Source organism: Columba livia, chromosome 4 (genome assembly GCF_036013475.1).
Source record: "Columba livia isolate bColLiv1 breed racing homer chromosome 4, bColLiv1.pat.W.v2, whole genome shotgun sequence".
In the NCBI taxonomy this organism is placed as follows: domain Eukaryota; kingdom Metazoa; phylum Chordata; class Aves; order Columbiformes; family Columbidae; genus Columba; species Columba livia.
Window position 1 is genome coordinate 298,464 of NC_088605.1, and position 19,445 is coordinate 317,908.

The window sequence follows — 19,445 nt, forward strand, 5'->3', positions numbered from 1 at the left end:
CACCTCACCCCAGCCGTCGTTATAGCTGGTCCTGTGCAACCTCAAATGAAGCAGCTCCCCACACGTCCGCCTCTCCAGCTGCTCACCAGCCCTTGGCCCTGCCCTGCACCGCGCTGCAGGAAGGAGCTCCAGGTGCCAGCAGCCGTGTGCTGTGGCAGGGCTCCCCAGCGCCGCGGGATGGGGCTCTGCTGCGGGAGGGGACCGCTCGGCCTGGGCATTCCCTGCAGTCACAGCTGCCTCATGGGCCTGGGGGCTGCTGCGCTTCCAGAACAGGCAGGGTGGCCAGGGAGGGGATGTCTGTCCAGCCATGCTGCTGCAGCCCTGGGATGGAAGGGGTGTAAGGAGCAAACTGTCGCTGGAGGTTTCCGTGCCCTCCAGAGCTGTCTGCCTCGGGCCCGGGCGGTGAGGAGGAGGCTGGGGCAGGGCCGGCCAAGAGCTCAGGAGCAGGGGGACTCCGGCAGCCCTGCCCTTGTCCCTGGCTCGCTGTGCCTGGAGAGCTGCCCTGCAGGGCAGCAGCAGCCCCGTCCTTGTCCCGGGGCTGCCGGGGGTCACCCGAGCTGGACGTGGAGCTCGGCGCTCCCGGGCTGCCGGGTCCCATTGCCATGGCCACGCCGGCGGGAGCGATGCTCGGGGACCCTCCGCGGTCGGGCGGCGAGCGCTGGGCTGTCCGGAGGAAGGCCCGGGGCTGCCCCCCCGCAGCAGGCAGTGTCTCCCCGCAGCGGGCAGTGCCCCCCCGCGGGCCCCAGAGCCGCGGGGCGGCTCCGCGCCTTCGTCCCGGGGGGCCGGTGCCGGCCCTGGAGCGCACTCCGGACGGGGCGGGGGCCCTGGGGGGATCGGCCCATCCCGGGGCGGTGGGCGGGGGGCGCGGTGCCCGTCCTCCCCGTACCGGCTGCGGGGCCGGGCCGCTCGGCGCGGGCTGGGGCAGCGGGGCGGCCCCTGACACTCGGGCACGGCGCGGGGCGGGCCGGGGCGGAGAGGGGCGGCACGGCTCGGCTCGGCTCGGCTCGGCTCGGCTCCGCTCCGCTCCGCACGGCTCGGCTCCACACGGCTCGACTCGCCTCGCCTGCACTCGGCCCGGCTTGGTTCGGCCCGGCTCGGCTCGGCTCGGCTGGGCCCGGCTCGGCCCCGCCGACACTCGGCTGGACGCTCTCGCTCGGCGCTACCGGAGCCGCGCAGCCCGCGGGGACGAGAGGTACCGGCCCGGGCAATGGAGCGGGACGGGACCGGCGTCGGGGAGACCGCGGCACCGTCCCGGGGCGGCGGGGCTGGGGGAGCCGAGCCGTGCCCGGCACCCGCGGAGCCCGACGGGCCGTGTGGGGACACGTGCGGGGACAGGCCGGGGTGCGGGTGGGTTGGCCGTGGGGCGGGGGGGCCGTGGCGGGGCTGCCGGCGCCGCGGGGCGGGCGCGGAGCGGGACCTGGCTCGGGGGTCTCACGGGCCGGGCTGCGGGGCCGTGCGGGCGCGCGGGGGGCGCGGTGTCGCTGCCCCAAAGCCCTGTTTGTCAGGGCGACTGCGCCGTGTCTGTGGGGCGCTGGCGGCGCGGGCCGCGGCTGCCGGGGGTGCTGGCTGCGGGACGCTGGCGTCGCGTGGTGATGGGCGGTTGTGTGGTGCTGCCGGCTGTGCCGCCTGTCCCGGCGTGACAGGGTGACAGGGTGTGGGCAGCACGGTGCTCACGTGCTCGATGGAAGGGGTGCCCAGCAGAGCTGGCAGGTTTGTGGGTGCCGTGTCGGGGCTGTGTACCCACTCCGTATCCCTGAGCATCCGGTGCACTGGCTGCAGGACGCTTGTTTGCTGAGCTGTGGTTTACAAAGGCTGGTGGAGATTCAGGATTTCCATGAAGACGGAATTTGCTTTAGCCCTTGGAAGAGGGCGGCGATGAAGGGCCGTGCGGTGTGAGAGCCAGGGGTGCGTTCTCTCTTTGCTGCTGGCCCTGCATCTTCCCAGCTGCTCTCCAGAGCTGCGTGCAGGCAGCTGAGCAGCTCCCAGTTGCTCCGAGCAGGCTGTGTCTCTGCTCCGGGGTGCCTGGGCCCCCCAGACCCACCGCCTGCCCCTCAGCCTGTCTGGGCTGTCGGGACTATGTGGCTGGTGGCCGCAGCATCTGCACATTCCTCCAGGGTCTTTCCCTCCCGCTGCAGCTGGTTCCTCGCAGGGCTGCCCCTCCAGGGCCCAGGGGAGCCCAGAGCAGAGCAGGCAAACCCCCCAGGGCTGAGGGCCCTGCCGTGTCCTGGGGAAACCGGGTGCTCTTAGGAGCTGCAAAGTGCTGCACTGTGACCTGCCTGGGCTTAGAAGGGGACAGCAGGACAAGGGGACAGCAGGTAGCCCAATGGGGATGGACACAGAGTCAGAAGCCCCAGCAAAGCACTCAGTGCTCTGCTGCAGCTGACACCCTGCCAGCCCTGGGAGCCGGGCTGTGCGGTCACAGCAGTGTCCGTGTCACTGCCGGGCGTGGGGACACGCAGCAGAACAGTGTGCACAGGCACCCTGCCTTCTGGGCAGCGAGCTCCCAGCCCGACGGAGGTGGATGGCATTGGGAGCTGTCACCAAGCCTGCCAGGGTGGCCAGGCTCCTGCGGTGGCCCTGGGCTGTGCTGCGGAGCCCAGTTCAGCTGCGGAGCCTCTGCTGCCCTCCAGCCCTTGGCTGTGCTCACCCAGAGCTCCGACCCCATCGCGTCCCTGCAGGCAGGAGCTGGTCCCGGCCCAAGCGGGCTGGGGTGCTGGGGCTCCCCCAGCTCGTGCAGTCCCAGCTCGTGGCTGCCGGGAAGCGGGAGAGTGGAGCGGCCTGTCCACGCAGCCGGGATTGCGCAAGGGCAGCGCTGGGCCGTGTGCGCTGGGGCTCTGGGGAGAACGGGAGGGATGGAGCCAGCGCCTGAAGCCATGGGACCCACCAGACCTTCTGCTGCCCTGAGCTCTGGGGACGTGACCCCGCACTCTCAGGGATGTCCTGGCATGGGTCTCTGCAGAGTGCGACTGTATCACCCCTTAACCTTCCCAAGGAAGGATAAACAGAGGGATCTTCTTCCTCCTTGTGCTGGCGGGTTTCCCAGGTCTTTGCTCACTTGTGCTGCTCTTCTCTGAGTCCTTCCAGTTGTCGGTGCCTGGGTTGCTCCATGTCCGTGTGTCCCCGGCTGCTGCTGAGAGCGCGTGTTCCGCGGCTGGGCCCTTCCCCGCTGCTGTGGCCTGGGCCGTCGTCCCCGTGCCACAGGGATGCCCTGGCTTGGCGGCTCGAACACGCAAACGTGTCAGCTCGTCAGGGCTCGTTCATCAGGAGCTGCCCCTTCCCAAGGGCTGTTCGCTGTTCTCCCGGGTTTTGCTGGGATGGGCTAATGTCCCTCTGAGTGCCTGATGGGGGCCGAATGCCGCATCAGATTGGAGCAGCCCTGGAGAGCCAGCAGCACCCCTGGGCTCTGGACACCCCTTGTCAGCACTGAGCTCTCCGGGAGGGTGTCCTGGGGGCCGCAGGAGCCGCCGTCACTGCTGGGACCGGCAGAGAGGTGGGGCTGTGCGGGAGCAGGGCGAGCGATTCTGTGGCTCCCGCTCCGGGCTGCGCTGAAGGGTCCCTGCGCTGGGGCCGCGCGGGGCTGGGCCGGGGTGCCGCAGGGTTCCAGCCCCGCGGGGCGCTCAGCCGCCTGCTGCCAGCGCCAGCTGTGTCCCCAGCCGGAGGTGGCTCAGGGCCCCGCACGTGCCCGGCTGGGACATTCCTGAGGTTTCGTGGGCAGCGGCAAGGCCCTGGGATGCTCTCCGGCTCCCACGCCCAGCGCTCGGCCGGGCCAGCCCGTCCTCCCGGGCCCTTTCCTCTTGCAGCCCAAGCGCTGCTGTGTCCGAGCCTGCTCATGCACCGCGGCAAACACATTCGGCACGGCACGGCACAGGCCAGTGGCTCCGGCAGGAGTCCCGGACTGGAGGAGACTGTCCCTGGCTGCCGCACGCTGGGGCGGGCAGGACCGTGCCCAGCTCCTGGCCGAGGCGTGCGGTGGCAGCAGCCAGGGGACGTGCCTGGACATCCCGTCCCCATCCCAGGTGGTTCCTGGTCCCTGCCCCTCCCGCAGGTGCGGGCTGTCCCCAGGCTGTCTGTACCTCTGCCCCGTGCCCTCTCCAGGGCACGTGTGTGGCTCCTGCAGGTTCCTCTGGAAGCACCAGCGCTCGTGTCCTCCCACTGCGCTGCCGGTGGCACCGAGTGTCCCACGTGCTGATGGGCTGGGAGCCGTCACCATGTGGGACCCTCGCACTCAGAACAGCCCGCAGCGGCTGGGTAGAGGCGTGCGCCTTCCCCAGACAGAGAAATCTCTCGTGGGACCTGTGCTGGTTGACCAGCCCCTCCAAGGCAGAGGGACCCCCCGCACTCGTCTGTGCCAGCCGGAGCCCCAGCCCATGCACAGATCTTGTGCCGCCTGGCTGTGCCAGGACCGCAGTGCCGTGAGCCGGTGCCGTCAGGCGGCGTCAGGGCTGGCCAGCCCGAGGGACGGGGCCCCAGGCTGGCAGCGGGAGATGCTGCACAGGGTCGGCCCCATCGCCGACCTGCAAAGCCGTGGGGCAGGGCCGGCCCTGCCAGGCTGGTGCCGCAGACGGGACCCACGGCAGCGTGGGGAAGTCAGGCAGCCTTACACGGCTGGGGAAGAGCAAATGTGCTGCTTGCGTTTCAGAAGGTGGAAAAAGTGATCTAGACAATGAGAGCCCTGTTAGCCTGACCTGCCTGGCACAAGGACTCGGAGCATGTTCCGAGAGGGAGGTCGCACGGGAACAGGGAAGCGGCTCACGCTGCGTCCCGGGGAGCGGTGCTGCCAGCCCGCCGGCTGTGCCGGGCTGCGTGTGGGAGGGCTGCTGGTGGTGCGCTGGGAAATTCGGGGGTGAGTGGCAGGAGCTGAGGACGGGCAGAGGAAGCGCAGGGGGATGAGGGACACTGGAGCCTGGACGCAGGAACGCCGTGACCTGCGACAAGAGTGCCAGCAAGCTGGGCTTAACACAGAACGGGGTGGCATCAGTTTGGGCACGTTCAGAAGCAACTGCAGGACTGTGAGGAAGAGAAATCCACAGTGGTCTTTTCAATGCTGAGGCTGCGGTGGCTGAGCTGCGAGTGGCAGAGCGGGGCAGGCGGGACATGGCTGCCCCGTCCCAGGCACTCCGGCCGCTGCGGTAGGGGCTGGGGCCCGCGCCCTCTCCCACCGCCGCGGCGCCAGGACGGGGCTGCTGCCCCCGCAGCGGCTCTTCTGGCTGCACCGGTGCTGGCCACGGGGCCAGGAGCTCGGCTGGGGCTGTGGGACAGCAGACACGCGTGGGCTGTGGGACTGCAGACACGCGTGGGCTGTGGGACTGCAGACACGCGTGGGCTGTGGGACAGCAGACACGCGTGGGCTGTGGGACTGCAGACACGAGTGGGCTGTGGGACTGCAGACACGCGTGGGATGTGGGACAGCAGACACGCGTGGGCTGTGGGACTGCAGACACGTGTGGGATGTGGGACAGCAGACACGCGTGGGCTGTGGGACTGCAGACACGCGTGGGCTGTGGGACCACGGGCACGTGTGGCGCTGCCCCACGTCGCTGCAGGACTGGGGCTGAGACCTCGCGTCAGGCCGAGCGGTGGTGTTGGTGATGCAGACCGGTCGCGCTGCGGGGCTCACTGCCGACATGGTGCTTTGCCACGCAATACCTGAGCAGTTTCTCTGGTGCCGTGTTCTGATCTCTGGTCCTGTATGCTTTGTTCCTCAATGTGCGTGCCTAAATTTCCCTGGTGGTGAGGGACATGGGCTGCGTGATGCCATTTCACGCGTCCGTCTGGCCCAGCGTGCTGCCCCGCTGCTGGCTGCAGACGTTTTTCCTCCTCCAGACGGGGTTTTGCTCGGAAAGGCCTGTGATCCTCACCAGAAAGCCCACCGAATGGTGACTTCCCTGTGGTAGCCACATTTTATTTCCAGCAGGTGACCAGTTTTAATCCACTTAGCAGAAGGTGCACTGATTTTTTGAGTGCTAATTATTCATTAAAAGGTGGTGCAAGATGAATCGAATGCCTTGCAGTCTCAGCCTGTTTTATCAACACAGTTCCTCCAATTAAGCAAACCTGTGATCTCATAAAAGGTCACACCAGCTTTCTGACACGGGCTGTTTGTGCAGAGCTCTGGGGACTGGCGTTAATTGTGCCGCTGTCCTTTGGTGTTGTACGGACCCCGCTGCCAACAGCCCGAGCCGGCCGGCCGCATCAGCAGGGACAACGTTGCTGGCGAAGCTTTGGTGCTCTGGTGCTTGCAGCTCTCACGCTCTCCCAAACTGTGTTACCATTAGCGCCAGAGGGCCCAAGCTTTGATAGTGCTTCGTTTGGGCAGGGAGGTGTCCCCTCGGTGGCGGAGGGGCAGGAGAAGTGGTTTGTGACTGCTGAGAGATGTGAACTCATCCCTTTGCTGCCCTCCAGACAGAGCAGCGTGTCCTGCCCCGCGAGCCCAGGGGCTGGGTGGCCCGTGGCGCCCCCCGCCATCACAGGCTGATTAAAAGGCTCAGCAGAGTGTTTCCCCGCTGCCTGCCCACAAACGCTTCCTGCTGGGCCTTGTTTTGCCTGCGCGGTGCCAGCGCCGGCGGCTGGGGCGCGGGGAGCCCGGGGCCAGGGCCAGCACCCGGGGCTGCCGTCCCCATCAGCACCGCCGTGTCCCCCGTGCCCCGGGCTGCGACAGGGCAGCAGGACCTGCGTGTGAGTGCAGGGTCTGCTCTCGGGGTGGGGGTGCGGACATGCCCCTGCTGGCCCATCGCAGGGTCTGTCTCCCACCGCGGAGGGGACCGGCTGACGGGCGAGCTGAGGCTGCGGTGGCGAAGGGCAGGCTGGGCACCGGTGCTGGGGGGGCCTGCAGCGGGGCTGTTCCTGGGCTGCCGCAGCACCCGTGGGGTTGCATGGGAACAGTGCAGGGGCAGGCGGGTCACACAGGGGACTGGTGCAGAAGTACCGCATCTCCCTCAGGCATTCAGGGAGCCGCAGATGTCGTTGCAGGGCTGGAGAGGAGCTGCACAGGGAGGAATGTGAAGGGCTCGAGCCGCCTGGCTCCTGGCAGCGGGCAGGAGCGTGGGCTGGCAGCCCCTCACTGCCGGCAGCCCTCGCGTGGCTCCTGGTGGTCAGGTTCTGGTGGATTCGGCGCCCAGCTGGGCTTCCCCTGCTCCAGCTCCCGCTGCCCCGGCAGCCGGTCTCCCTCTGCTCCAGCTGCCTCTCCGGGGCGACACGCGCCCCTCGGCCCGGCCGCCCGCACTGCCCGGTGGCGCAGGAGCTGCAGCCCCGCGGTGCGGGGGGATGTCATGGCGGCTGCTGGCAGAGGGCGCGAGGTGCCGGGGGGCACCAGGCGAGCCCTGGCCCATGGCAGCCGGGGGTGCAGGGCTGGGTGGGGGCACAGGGCAGAGCTGCGAGCGAGCAGGAGTTTAACCAGCATGGGCCTGGATCGAGGGAGCCAGTGTTTTGCACAGCGCGTCCGCCCCGCGTACCCCGACCCTTTGTGCCCTTGCAGAGCCGGCTGCCATGGGGAGCTGCGGCACGTGGGCAGGTCGGGAGCTGCTGGTGCTGCTGAGCGGCATGTGGCTCTGCGCCGCCCAGCCCACCCCCCCGGGCCCCACGCGCAGCCCCGCGCCCCCGCTCAAGTTCCGCCTGGCCGGGTACCCACGCAAGCACAACGAGGGCCGTGTCGAGGTCTTCTACAACGACGAGTGGGGCACCATCTGTGATGACGACTTCACGCTGGCCAACGCGCACGTGCTGTGCCGGCACCTCGGCTTCGTGGCTGCCACCGGCTGGGCCCACAGCGCCAAGTACGGCACAGGCGTTGGTAAGAGGGGGCGGTGGGCGCAGCCTGGCTGTGGCTGCACATTGGCACACTGCCGGGGGCGGTGCATGTGCCATGGTGGGTTTGCATGCATGTGTGTGCGCCATGGAGGGTTTGTGTGCACGGGTGTGTGCCATGGGGGGATTGTGTGCGTGTGTCACGGCGGGTTTGCGTGCACGGGTGTGTGCCACGGTGGGTTTGCGTGCATGGTGGGTGGTGGTGGTGGGAGGGCTGCAGAGGTGCCACAGGTGCTGCAGCTGAGGCGCTGCACAGACCCCGGGGCGCACGCTGTGTGGGGTTCGTGCCTGGCAGAGCAGCCCTGTGGGGAGGTGGGAGCTCCCCACCTGCAGGTCTCTGCTCGGGGCTCTGGTGTTTCACCAGCCCCAGCTTTGTGCCGCGGAAGGGCTGCCCCCAGCCCAGCACCCGCACTCTTGCTGCGCACGGTGTGGTCCCCGGCTGTGCCCCATGGGCACCCCCTGTCCCTGTGCCTGGGCTTGGCACCTCTCACCACGGCCCTGGTGTCTGGCAGGGCGAATCTGGCTGGACAACCTGAACTGCGCTGGAGGTGAGAAGAGCGTCGGGGATTGTAAACACCGGGGCTGGGGGAACAGCGACTGCAGCCATGAGGAAGATGCGGGCATCATCTGCAAGGACGAGCGCATCCCAGGCTTCAAGGACTCCAACGTCATCGAGGTGAGCAAGCTGCTGGCCAGGGTCCCACAGTGCCAGCTGCCAGAAGACATGCCATGGGGCAGCCCAGCCATGGAGCAGCACAGGCGTGGGGCAGCCCAGGCGTGGGGCAGCCCAGGCGTGGGGCAGTCCAGGCGTGGGGCAGCGCAGGCGTGGGGCAGCCCAGGCGTGGGGCAGCGCAGGCGTGGGGCAGCCCAGGCGTGGGGCAGCCCAGGTGTGGGGCAGCGCAGGCGTGGGGCAGTCCAGGCGTGGGGCAGTCCAGGCGTGGGGCAGCCCAGGCGTGGGGCAGTCCAGGCGTGGGGCAGCGCAGGCGTGGGGCAGCCCAGGCGTGGGGCAGCCCAGGCGTGGGGCAGTCCAGGCGTGGGGCAGTCCAGGCGTGGGGCAGCCCAGGCGTGGGGCAGCGCAGGCGTGGGGCAGTCCAGGCGTGGGGCAGCCCAGGCGTGGGGCAGCGCAGGCGTGGGGCAGCCCAGGCGTGGGGCAGTCCAGGCGTGGGGCAGCGCAGGCGTGGGGCAGCCCAGGCGTGGGGCAGCGCAGGCGTGGGGCAGTCCAGGCGTGGGGCAGTCCAGGCGTGGGGCAGTCCAGGCGTGGGGCAGCCCAGGCGTGGGGCAGTCCAGGCGTGGGGCAGTCCAGGCGTGGGGCAGTCCAGGCGTGGGGCAGCCCAGGCGTGGGGCAGCCCAGCCGCGGGTGCCACGCGAGCCTGGGCTGCGCTGTGCCCGCAGACAGAGCAGAGCCACGTGGAGGAGGTCCGGCTGCGGCCCGTGGTGTCCAGCGCCCGCAGGCAGCTGCCTGTGACCGAGGGCATCGTGGAGGTGCGCTACAAGGACGGCTGGGCGCAGATCTGCGACCAGGGCTGGGACAGCCGCAACAGCCGCGTCGTCTGCGGCATGATGGGCTTCCCCGCGGAGAAGAAGGTCAACAGAAACTTCTACAAGTGAGTGGGGCCGGCAGGGAGCCCGTGGGGCTGGGGTGTCAGAGCAGAGCTGGGGCGCAGGGCCGGGGCAGAGCTGGGGACGGTGCCAGGGACGCGGGGCAGAGCTGGGGGACAGCAGGGGATCATGCTGTTGGGTGTTGTGACTCCCGAGCATCCCTCCCCTGCCTGCTGCTTGCCAGTCCGAGCCCCAGCTGGCCGTATGGCCACTGGCTAACCAAACCAGGAGGCTACGGCGTGGCTGGGGCCGTGCCCCACCTGCTCCATGTGCTACTGCAGAGGCCCCTCGAGGCAGCGCTGCCGCTCCTGGCGGTGCTGGTGACCCCCACGTTTCCTGCGGCCCGGAGTGTGGGGGTTCCCGGGCCAGGGGAGGTTTGTGGCTGAGCCAGGCAGGGATGCTCCGGCAGCACCGTGGCCCGAATGAGGGGCCTGGGGTGTGGGCACGGACACGCCGTCCGTGGTGTGGTGCCCGGCGTGGTGTCCAGCGCGGTGCCCAGCACCGCACGCACCCTGACCGGGCAGGCGGGCATTGCTCCGCAGGCGGCTGAAACGCGCGGCCAGGATGAAGGGCCGGAGCGCCAGGCCGGGCAGCAGGCGCAGCAGGTAAGGGGCCGGGGCGCCCCGTCTGCTGAGCCCTCGGCAGAACCGGGCTGTCCGGCCCTGCGGTCGCGGCCATCAGAGCGGATCCTGGCGCAGATGGATCCGGATGGAGCAGACTGAAGCTGGGGCTGTGCTGGACAGGCAGGACGAACCCACCGCAGTGGGACCTGCCTGTGCGCGCCAGGGTCCCTGTCCCCCATGAGAGACAGCCTTCCTCCCGGGCCGCCGCGCACGGGCAGGAGTCCTGGCACGGGGGTCACTGCGGGCAGGATCCCGGGGCGCAGGGTGTCCTGTGCTGTGGCCCCACGGGGACCAGGAGGCCTCGGCGCGGAGCTGTGTCAGCTGCAGGATGGGCAGGGCGGCTGCGGAAAGGGCTGCTCTCTGCAGAAAGCAGCGGTGGGGAGCGCTAGAGGCTGCGTGCCGCTGCGTTCCCACGGGCGGGCTGGCGCAGGAGCACGGGCTCGGCGGGGCTGCTGGGGCTGGGCGTGGAGCGGCAGGTCTGGTCCTGAGCGCTGTGTCTGTTTTCTCTCGTGCTCTTCCCTGTGGTGATGGGAAGAACCGGGCTGTGGCTCCCCGGCAGCCCCGTGCTGTGTCCTGGGTCTCGCGGGGCCGTGTGGGCTGACACCAACCCACCGCCGCCAGCAGGGTCAGGTACCAGGCCTGGTTTTGCCTTGTCCCTTGGGGGGTGTCCGTCCCCTGCCCTGTTTTGGGGTGCTCAGCTCTCAGCTCTTCACTCTCTGTGGTCCCTGGGGTTTAGGCCGGGCTCAGCATCCTCCCGCACCGCGGGAAGCAAAGCATCTGGGTGTGTTGGGACCAAACCTGCACCACGTGTGCTGGGTCCTGAGCAGCCTCCTGGGCCCCAGCACGTGGCCGGGAGCTGCCCTGGCCCGCAGCCCCTGCAGCGAGCGTCACCGTGTCCTGTGGCACGGGGACCATGCCTGCCTGCGCTGCTCGCTCGTGCTGCGCTTGCTGTGCGTCCTGCGCCCCGGGAGCACGGGCAGTGACGTTGTCTGGTGTCGGGACAGGGACACGGGCACACCTCACTGGTACCCGGCAGATCAAACCATTGCCGCTGGTGTTTGATCTTCTGCTGTGTGACAAGGCAGCACGGATGTCGCTGCATCCGGCAGAGTTTCCTGGGGGTATGTGGGCAGGAAACCGCATCATTGCTGTGGAGGGCAGTTGTGTTGCATTGCTGGCAGCAGATGATGCTGCTGCACCTATGTATGACACCGAGGGGACACGCATGAGTCTCCCCGGGGGACCGATGTGCCCATTTCAGTCCACAATGAAAGCTGGGGGGCTGTGCTCCCCGTGCCACTGCAGCTGGCCGAGGTGACAGCCTGAGGCTCTGAGCTCCTTGACAGGTGTTTTCTGTTTTCCAGGCTGGCCAACAAATCTCAGCCTAAACAAAAGCACAGGGAGGACGTAGGGTTCAAGAAGAGGTAAATGGCTCGGTGCAGAGCCTGAGTGGCAGGAGCCCCGCTCAGTCGCACCAGGGCTGTGCGTGTCCCCGGGACATGGCGCAGGCAGCTGGCGAGGGATGGGCGTCCCACGGCACCGCGTGTCCCTCCCCGGGACAGCGCGAGGGGCAGGGACGGGGAGGCGGCGCGGGCAGGGTGGCCGTTGGCACCTGCGCTGCCGGCCGTGCGCTGTGCCTCAGGCTCCTCTCTCCTCGCAGGCTCTTCATGGAGCGGCAGCAGCTCAACTACCGCCTGCACTCGGTGTCCTGCATGGGGACGGAGGTTCACCTCTCCATGTGCAGCTTCGAGTTCTACCGCGGCAATGCCTCGGCCGCCTGCGCCGCCGGCACGCCAGCCGTCGTCAGCTGCGTGCCCGGGCCCCTCTTTGCCACCGGCAACGGGCACAAGAAGAAGCAGCGCCAGCAGCAGCAGGGCCAGGTGAGCCCCGGGTTGGGACCCGCAGCTGCCCCTGTCCCCCTGCGGGGCTTGTCCCCCGCGCTGTCCCTGAGGGTGGGTATGCACATCCCTGGGTGACCAGCTCCTGGAGCAGGAGGTGGGGACAGTGTTGTGTCCCATCACATAGCAGGAGCCACAGCCAGCGATCTGTGAGCACATGTTGTGCCACAACACGCCGTGCTGTGCTGTGCTGTGCCATTCAGCACCACACTGTGCCGTGCTGTGCCATTCAGCACCACACCACGCCGTGCCGTGCCGTGCTGTGCCATGCCATGCCGTCCATACCCCTGACCCCGCTTCCCGCAGCCGCGGCTCCGGCTGAAGGGCGGCGCGAAGGTGGGCGAGGGCCGCGTCGAGGTGCTCAAGAGCAGCGAGTGGGGCACGATCTGCGACGACCGCTGGAACCTGCTGTCGGCCAGCGTGGTGTGCCGCGAGCTGGGCTTCGGCAGCGCCAAGGAGGCCCTCACTGGCGCACGCATGGGCCAAGGTGAGGCGCTGGGGCGTGGGACCAGGCTCCTGGGGCTGCGCGTGAGGCCGTGCCGCGCTGGGGGCCACGGCCGGGCGTGCCCCTTGGGTGCCTGACTGCTGGTCACGTGGTGTGGGGTGTCCCCGAGCATCCCCAGGGACCGCAGGCGCTCAGCTGTGCTGCCCGCGGCAGCAGCTGCGGGGCCAGGAGAGCCCGGGCCCCTTGGTGTGCGCTGGGGAGCCGCGGCAGCGTGAGGACAGGCTGGCTGTGGCTGTCCCCGTGCCCTGTGTCCTGAGCCCCACTGTCCCCCGCAGGGACGGGGCCCATCCACATGAACGAGGTGCAGTGCCTGGGCACCGAGAAGTCCCTGTGGAGCTGCCCCTTCAAGAACATCACGCAGGAGGACTGCAAGCACACGGAGGATGCGGCCGTCCGCTGCAACGTCCCCTACATGGGCTACGAGAACCTGGTGCGCAGCACGGGGAGCTGGGGGGGGCCCGGGGCCTGCGTGGGGAGGGCCCCGAATCTCTCCTCTGCACCCCAGCGCGCCCCACGCGTCCTGCGTGGCCTGGGGCAGGGGCTGCCCTGGGAGCTCGGGGGCTTGCAGGGCTGAGTCCCAGGGTGCCATGTGAGGCCGTGGGGCTCTGGGGGTCCCTGGGGGGTGACGGGGGGGCTGCTCCCGGTGCTCTCCCTGCTGCCAGCCCGTGCCAGCTCTGCGGCACAACCAGAAAAAAATCACCATGGACCAACCAAGAGGGATTTTTTACTGATGATGAAATGAGCAAATGGATCCACGTGGTGCTGTTTGCCCTGGTCTGTCATTTCATCCATTTTGGGCTTTTTAATCATTTTTAACACTCCCATACGTGTCATTTCTGAAATGAGACTGACATTTCAAAATGAACCGCTTTCCCTGCTTTGGTGAGACAATTCCCAAGCTCACAAGTGATTTCTTGGCCCCAAACTCAGCAGTTTTGGTCAGCGACCAAAGCTGCGCGGCTGCGGGATGGGGCTGGGCAGGACCGTCCTCGGGACGCGGCCCCGCAGGGGCTTCGCGTGAGCTGACGATGGTGCTGCTGCCGCCTCTCTCCGCAGATTCGGCTGAGCGGGGGCCGGAGCCGCTTCGAGGGGCGGGTCGAGGTGGCGGTGGGGGCTGCGGACGGGGAGCAGCCGCGCTGGGGTCTGGTCTGCGGCGAAGGCTGGGGCACGCTGGAGGCCATGGTGGCCTGTCGCCAGCTGGGGCTGGGCTTCGCTAACCACGGCTTACAAGTAGGTGCCAGCGCCAGCTTGGTTAGGGCAGCGAGCCGCCACCAGCTCTGCTCCGCAGGGACAGGGACAGGGACAGGGACGTGGATGGGACAGGGACCGGGACAGGGACGGGACGGGGCTGGGACCGGGACGCGGCGGGGTGCGGGGTGCTGGCTCACGGCCCCAGGGTTTCTGCAGATCCGCCTGGCCGGCGGGAGGACGGCGTTCGAGGGCCGTGTGGAGGTGAAGCGAGGCAGTAAGTGGGGCACGGTGTGCAGCGATGGCTGGACCACCAAGGAGGCCATGGTGGCCTGTCGCCAGCTTGGCCTGGGCTACTCCCTGCATGCGGTGACGGTAGGTGCCGGCGGGGAGGCCCCGGTGACACCCCGGCGAGCACAGGCACCAGTGCTTCCCCATCAGTGGGGGGCTGTGTGGGGCAGGACGGGACCCTCGGGACGCGGGGCGGCTGGGGTACGTGGGCAGGGCTGTGCCGGGGGGTGGGCTGTGATGTGGGGCAGCCATGGCAGCCAGCCCAGCCCACCTGCCCCTCCCCAGGAGACGTGGTACTGGGATGCCAGCAACGTGACGGAGATGGTGCTGAGCGGGGTGAAGTGCGCTGGCCACGAGATGTCCCTGAGCCACTGCCAGCACCACGGCACCAGCGTCAACTGCAGGAACACGGGCACGCGCTTCGCCGCCGGCGTCATCTGCTCTGAGAGTGAGCGGAAGCGGGACTGGGGGGCTGCGGGAAACGGGGGCTGTGGGCAGTACGGGCTGCACGCAGTGGGGTCTGTGGGGGCAGGGGCTGCAGATAAAGGGGCTGTGAGCCATGGGGCTGTGAGCCATGGGGCTGCGGCACTGGGGCTGGGGCACTGGGGCTGCAGATGACGGGGCTGCAGATGACGGGGCTGCAGGCTCGGGCTGTGCCCAGCCGATGGGGAGGGCACGGGTCCCCCCGGCTGGTCAGCCCTGCCCGTGCTGGGCACTCGCCCCGTCCCTGCCGAGCCGCGGGGTGTCCGTCTGTCCCTGAGCAGCCTTCTGCTCCGCAGCCGCCTCCGACCTGCTGCTGCATGCGCCGCTGGTGCAGGAGACGGCGTACATCGAGGACCGGCCGCTGCACATGCTGTACTGCGCGGCCGAGGAGAACTGCCTCTCCAGCTCGGCGCGCACGGCCAACTGGCCCTACGGGCACCGGCGCCTGCTGCGCTTCTCCTCGCAGATCCACAACAACGGCCGCGCCGACTTCCGACCCAAGGCCGGCCGGCACTCCTGGGTCTGGCACGAGTGCCACCGGTGTGTGCAGGGACAGGGACAGGGACAGGGGAACGCCTGGGCTGGGGCTCAGGGTGGGGAGAGGGTGCTGGTGTTGCTGTGGTGGGCTGGGCAAGGGTGTCACTGGGTGAAGGTCATGCCAGGTGAGGGGTGAGGGTGTCACCAGATGCAGGTGTCACCGGGTGAGGGTGACGCTGGGTGAGGATGTCACCGGGTGAGGGTGACACTGGCTGTGGCACAGCGGCTGAGCGAGGCGCCGGCTGCTCCCCAGGGCCCGGTTTTGCTGCACTGGCTCAGGGCTGTCCCTGGTGAGCCGGGCTGGGGGTTTGGGGATGGGGCTGCGGGCTGTGCCCGGCAGCTGAGCCCCCCCACCTTGGCCATTGGGCTGGGACAGCCGCGTCCCCTCCCAGGGCAGGACTGAGCTCTGCCCAACCTCACAGCACTGTGGCCTCAGAGCAGGGGCTGTGGGGACCTTTCCCAATGGCACAGGGCTCGGTGGGTGACAGGGGACCTGAGGCAGAGCAGGACGGGTCCCCCATCCGCTCTGGGGGGCTCCTCCAAGCTCCCCCCGAGCTCCCCGGGCTCCGGGCACTGGCGCAGCCACGCGCTGTGGCTCCCGCTCGCAGGCACTACCACAGCATGGACATCTTCACCCACTACGACATCCTGACCCCCAACGGCACCAAGGTGGCCGAGGGACACAAGGCCAGCTTCTGCCTCGAGGACACCGAGTGCGAGGAAGGTGGGTGCATCGACGCTTTGTGGCACCATCCCCGCCCGTGTCCCCACTGCGGGCTGCCTGTCCCTGGTCACCCTGCAGGCTGTGGCCAGGCCGGGGTGACACAGGGCTGCGCACGCTGCAGCGGAAACAGGGCGGGCCGCTCTCTCCTGCCTGCAGACGTGGCCAAGCGGTACGAGTGTGCCAACTTCGGCGAGCAGGGCATCACTGTGGGCTGCTGGGACCTGTACCGGCACGACATCGACTGCCAGTGGATCGACATCACCGACGTCAAGCCCGGCAACTACATCCTGCAGGTGCTGCTGCCGAGCTGCCCCCAGCCCCTGCCGCCCAGCTCTACCCCCGCAGCGTCCCTGTGCACCCCAACCCCAGCCCCTGCCCCCCAACCTCTGTGCCGCCCCCCAGCTCTGCGCTGCCCCCCAGCTCTGTGCCGCCCCCCAGCTCTGTGCCGCCCCCCAGCTCTGCGCTGCCCCCCAGCTCTGCGCCGCCCCCAGCTCTGTGCTGCCCCCCAGCTCTGTGCCGCCCCCCAGCTCTGTGCTGCCCCCCAGCTCTGTGCTGCCCCCCAGCTCTGCGCCGCCCCCCAGCTCTGCGCTGTCCCCCAGCTCTGCGCTGCCCCCCAGCTCTGCGCTGCCCCCCAGCTCTGTGCCGCCCCCCAGCTCTGTGCCGCCCCCCAGCTCTGTGCTGCCCCCAACCTCTGTGCCGCCCCCCAGCTCTGTGCTGCCCCCCAGCTCTGTGCCGCCCCCAGCTCTGTGCCGCCCCCAGCTCTGTGCCGCCCCCCAGCTCTGTGCTGCCCCCCAGCTCTGTGCTGCCCCCCAGCTCTGTGACGCCCCCAGCTCTGTGCTGCCCCCCAGCTCTGCGCCGCCCCCCAGCTCTGCGCCGCCCCCCAGCTCTGCGCTGCCCCCCAGCTCTGTGCCGCCCCCCAGCTCTGTGCCGCCCCCCAGCTCTGTGCTGCCCCCCAGCTCTGCGCTGTCCCCCAGCTCTGCGCTGTCCCCAACCTCTGTGCCGCCCCCCAGCTCTGTGCTGCCCCCCAGCTCTGTGCTGCCCCCCAGCTCTGCGCCGCCCCCCAGCTCTGCGCTGCCCCCCAGCTCTGTGCCGCCCCCCAGCTCTGTGACGCCCCCAGCTCTGCGCTGCCCCCCAGCTCTGTGCCGCCCCCCAGCTCTGTGACGCCCCCAGCTCTGTGCTGCCCCCCAGCTCTGCGCTGCCCCCCAGCTCTGTGCCGCCCCCCAGCTCTGTGCCGCCCCCCAGCTCTGTGCCGCCCCCCAGCTCTGCGCTGCCCCCCAGCTCTGTGCCGCCCCCCAGCTCTGCGCTCGCGCAGGTCAGGGCTCGGTGGGGCTGGGGGTGTGTGCTCCCGCGGGGCTCCTGTGGGAACTGCTCGGCTGGGTTTCCTGCTCTGAGCAGCCCTGCTCGCGGGTGCATGGGCACCGTGACACAGGGACAGGGCCACCCCACCACAGTGGCAGCCACACAGTGGGGCCGCGTCCTGCTGGGCCGGGGTGCTGGGGCAGCAGCAGCTCCACGGGAAGGACAAACTGACAGGGTACAGGGCTGCAGCATGGCCGGACAGCGGACTGTCACCCTCACTGTCGGTGCCCCACAGGTCGTGATCAACCCCAACTTTGAGGTGGCAGAGAGCGACTTCACCAACAACGCCATGAAATGCAACTGCAAGTACGACGGACATCGCATCTGGGTCCACAGCTGCCACATCGGTAATGGCCCTGGGACGTGGCGCGAAGGGACGGGGTGTCCTGGCAGGGCTGCCCAGGAGGGGACGGGCTGCAGGAAGCCGTGGGGCTGGGGAGCGTGGGGCGGGATGGTGGGGCTGGTGTGGGGGTCACGGCTGGGGTCCTGGGGCAGCCACAGTGGCAGTGCCGGCACTGGCAGGGCACACAGTGGGCAGGGCACATGGCGGGCAGTGCTGGCACTGGCAGGGCACACGGCGGGCGGGGCACACGGCGGGCAGTGCCAGCATTGGCAGGGCACACGGCGGGCAGGGCACACGGCGGGCAGCGCGGTGCCGGCAGGGCACACCGGGCAGTGCCGGCATTGGCAGGGCACACGGCGGGCAGCGCGGTGCCGGCAGGGCACACCGGGCAGTGCCGCACCGACAGCTCTGTCCCTGTGCCCGCCCAGGCGACGCGCTCAGCGAGGAGGCCAGCAAGCGGTTTGAGCAGTACCCCGGTCAGCTCAACAACCAGATTTTGTAGGGCCCAGCCCTGCGGAGACGGGCGCCTCCCTCACCGCGCAGACCAGGAAGCTGCCGGGGCCCGCGCGGAGGCCTCGGGCCGGCACCGCCGTGCGCTGCCCAGGGCTCACGTCGCCGGCAGCCGCTCCCACTGCGGAGCTGGTGCTGGAGGCGCCGCACGCCCACGCCTCCCGGCCTGGGGCCACCACCAGACCGCTGGCCAGAGGCTCCGTGCCCACGTCCCAGGGCTGTGGAACATGGGACAGGCCTATGCCCTACCCGCACTGTCCTGCTCTGGTCCCCATCCCTGCCATCCCAACTGCATCCCCCTTCCGGCTCCCCCGTTCTCCCGGTTCCTCTCACCCCATGGCCCCCAGGGCTCTGCCCTCAGCGCCAGGACACACGCGGCCCACGTGGGACTCGCCCCCTGCCCGACCCGCAGAGCCCCAGGAGCCCCCCGATCCGGGACGGCGCGGCCGCCCCTGCCCCAGCAGCACTGTCCCCTCCGGCTGCGCACCAGCGGCCCCACGCCCAGCTCTTAGCTGTAATTTTATTTTCTCCATAAAGTTGTCGGTTCTGTTTCCCTGCGGGCTCTTCTCTGGGCAGGACAGGGCACGGGCGGGACCAGGGGACAGCGCGGCTCACACCGCAGGGCTGGCTGCACGCACCGCAGCGCCGGGGAGCACGAACACCCCCTGCCCGCGCAGCAGCTGGGCGAGGACCAGCCGCACGCCAGCCCCGCTGCCGGGCCCCTGCCAGGGCAGGCTGGAGAACACGGGCCTCAGGCTGCGCCAGGGGACGCTGAGCTCGGATCTGGGCACAGTGTCTTCCCCAAAGGGCTGTGGGGCATTGAACAGGCTGCCCAGGGCAGTGCTGGAGTCACCAGCCCTGGAGGGCTGGACAGACGGACATGAGGTTCTCAGGACATGGGGCAGGGCTGGGGAAATGGTTGGACTTAACAATCTTGAGGGTCTATTTCAAACAAAATGATTATGATTCTGTGGTCCTGGCCCTGCTGGGAGGAGGGTGAGGGTGAGGAAGGGGCTGTGGAGCCCAGCACGGCTGTTGCACAGGTGGGGAGATGGGGTGAGGTGCTGATCCTCACACCGAAACAACAGCAACGTCACCAAGCAGAAGCCCCACCAGCCCCACGGGTGCGACCCACAGATCTCCAGTCCCGCGGCAGAGAGGAAACAGAGCCCGGCAGAGCCGGGGCAGCGAGCAAGGACGTGAGAGCGGGCAAAGGGAACAACACTTGGCTCCTGCGCTCCACAGGTGCTCAGGTCCCACCTGCAGCTCAGGCAGCTCCAGCTCCACTGTGCCGGGGACAGACCCCCATGCCGGGGACAGACCCCCGTGCTGGGGACAGACCCCCGTGCTGGGGACAGACAACCGTGCTGGGGACAGACCCGCTGTGCCGGGGACAGACCCCCATGCCGGGGACAGACACCCGCGCTGGGGACAGACCCCCATGCCGGGGACAGACCCCCGTGCTGGGGACAGACCCCCGTGCTGGGGACAGACACCCGTGCTGGGGACAGATCCCCATGCCGGGGACAGACCCCCATGCCGGGGACAGACCCCCGTGCTGGGGACAGACACCCGCGCTGGG

At 69.4% G+C, this 19,445-nt stretch overlaps 1 protein-coding gene across 7 annotated transcripts; it reads left to right on the plus strand.

Annotated features, from left to right (window-relative positions):
- Positions 1-225: 225 nt before the first annotated feature.
- On the plus strand, positions 226-18,416 carry LOXL3 (lysyl oxidase like 3). 7 transcript variants are annotated; one of them, XM_065060050.1, is made up of 19 exons: positions 226-1,000; positions 1,116-1,192; positions 1,652-1,654; positions 7,477-7,789; positions 8,316-8,479; positions 9,196-9,407; positions 9,945-10,007; positions 11,390-11,449; positions 11,686-11,905; positions 12,230-12,410; positions 12,704-12,858; positions 13,485-13,658; positions 13,836-13,991; positions 14,193-14,355; positions 14,687-14,930; positions 15,536-15,651; positions 15,808-15,944; positions 17,246-17,357; positions 17,782-18,416. In XM_065060050.1, the coding sequence occupies exons 1-19, from the start codon at positions 241-243 to the stop codon at positions 17,853-17,855; spliced, it is 3,384 nt and encodes a 1,127-aa protein (XP_064916122.1). In that variant the 5' UTR covers positions 226-240; the 3' UTR covers positions 17,856-18,416. The 7 variants fall into 7 exon arrangements, with proteins under 7 accessions (XP_064916122.1, XP_064916116.1, XP_064916117.1 ...); XM_065060044.1 differs by lacking the exons at positions 1,652-1,654; positions 13,836-13,991 and having other exon boundaries at positions 226-1,192; positions 7,475-7,789; XM_065060045.1 differs by lacking the exons at positions 1,652-1,654; positions 13,485-13,658 and having other exon boundaries at positions 226-1,192; positions 7,475-7,789.
- The last annotated feature ends 1,029 nt before the right edge of the window (positions 18,417-19,445 follow it).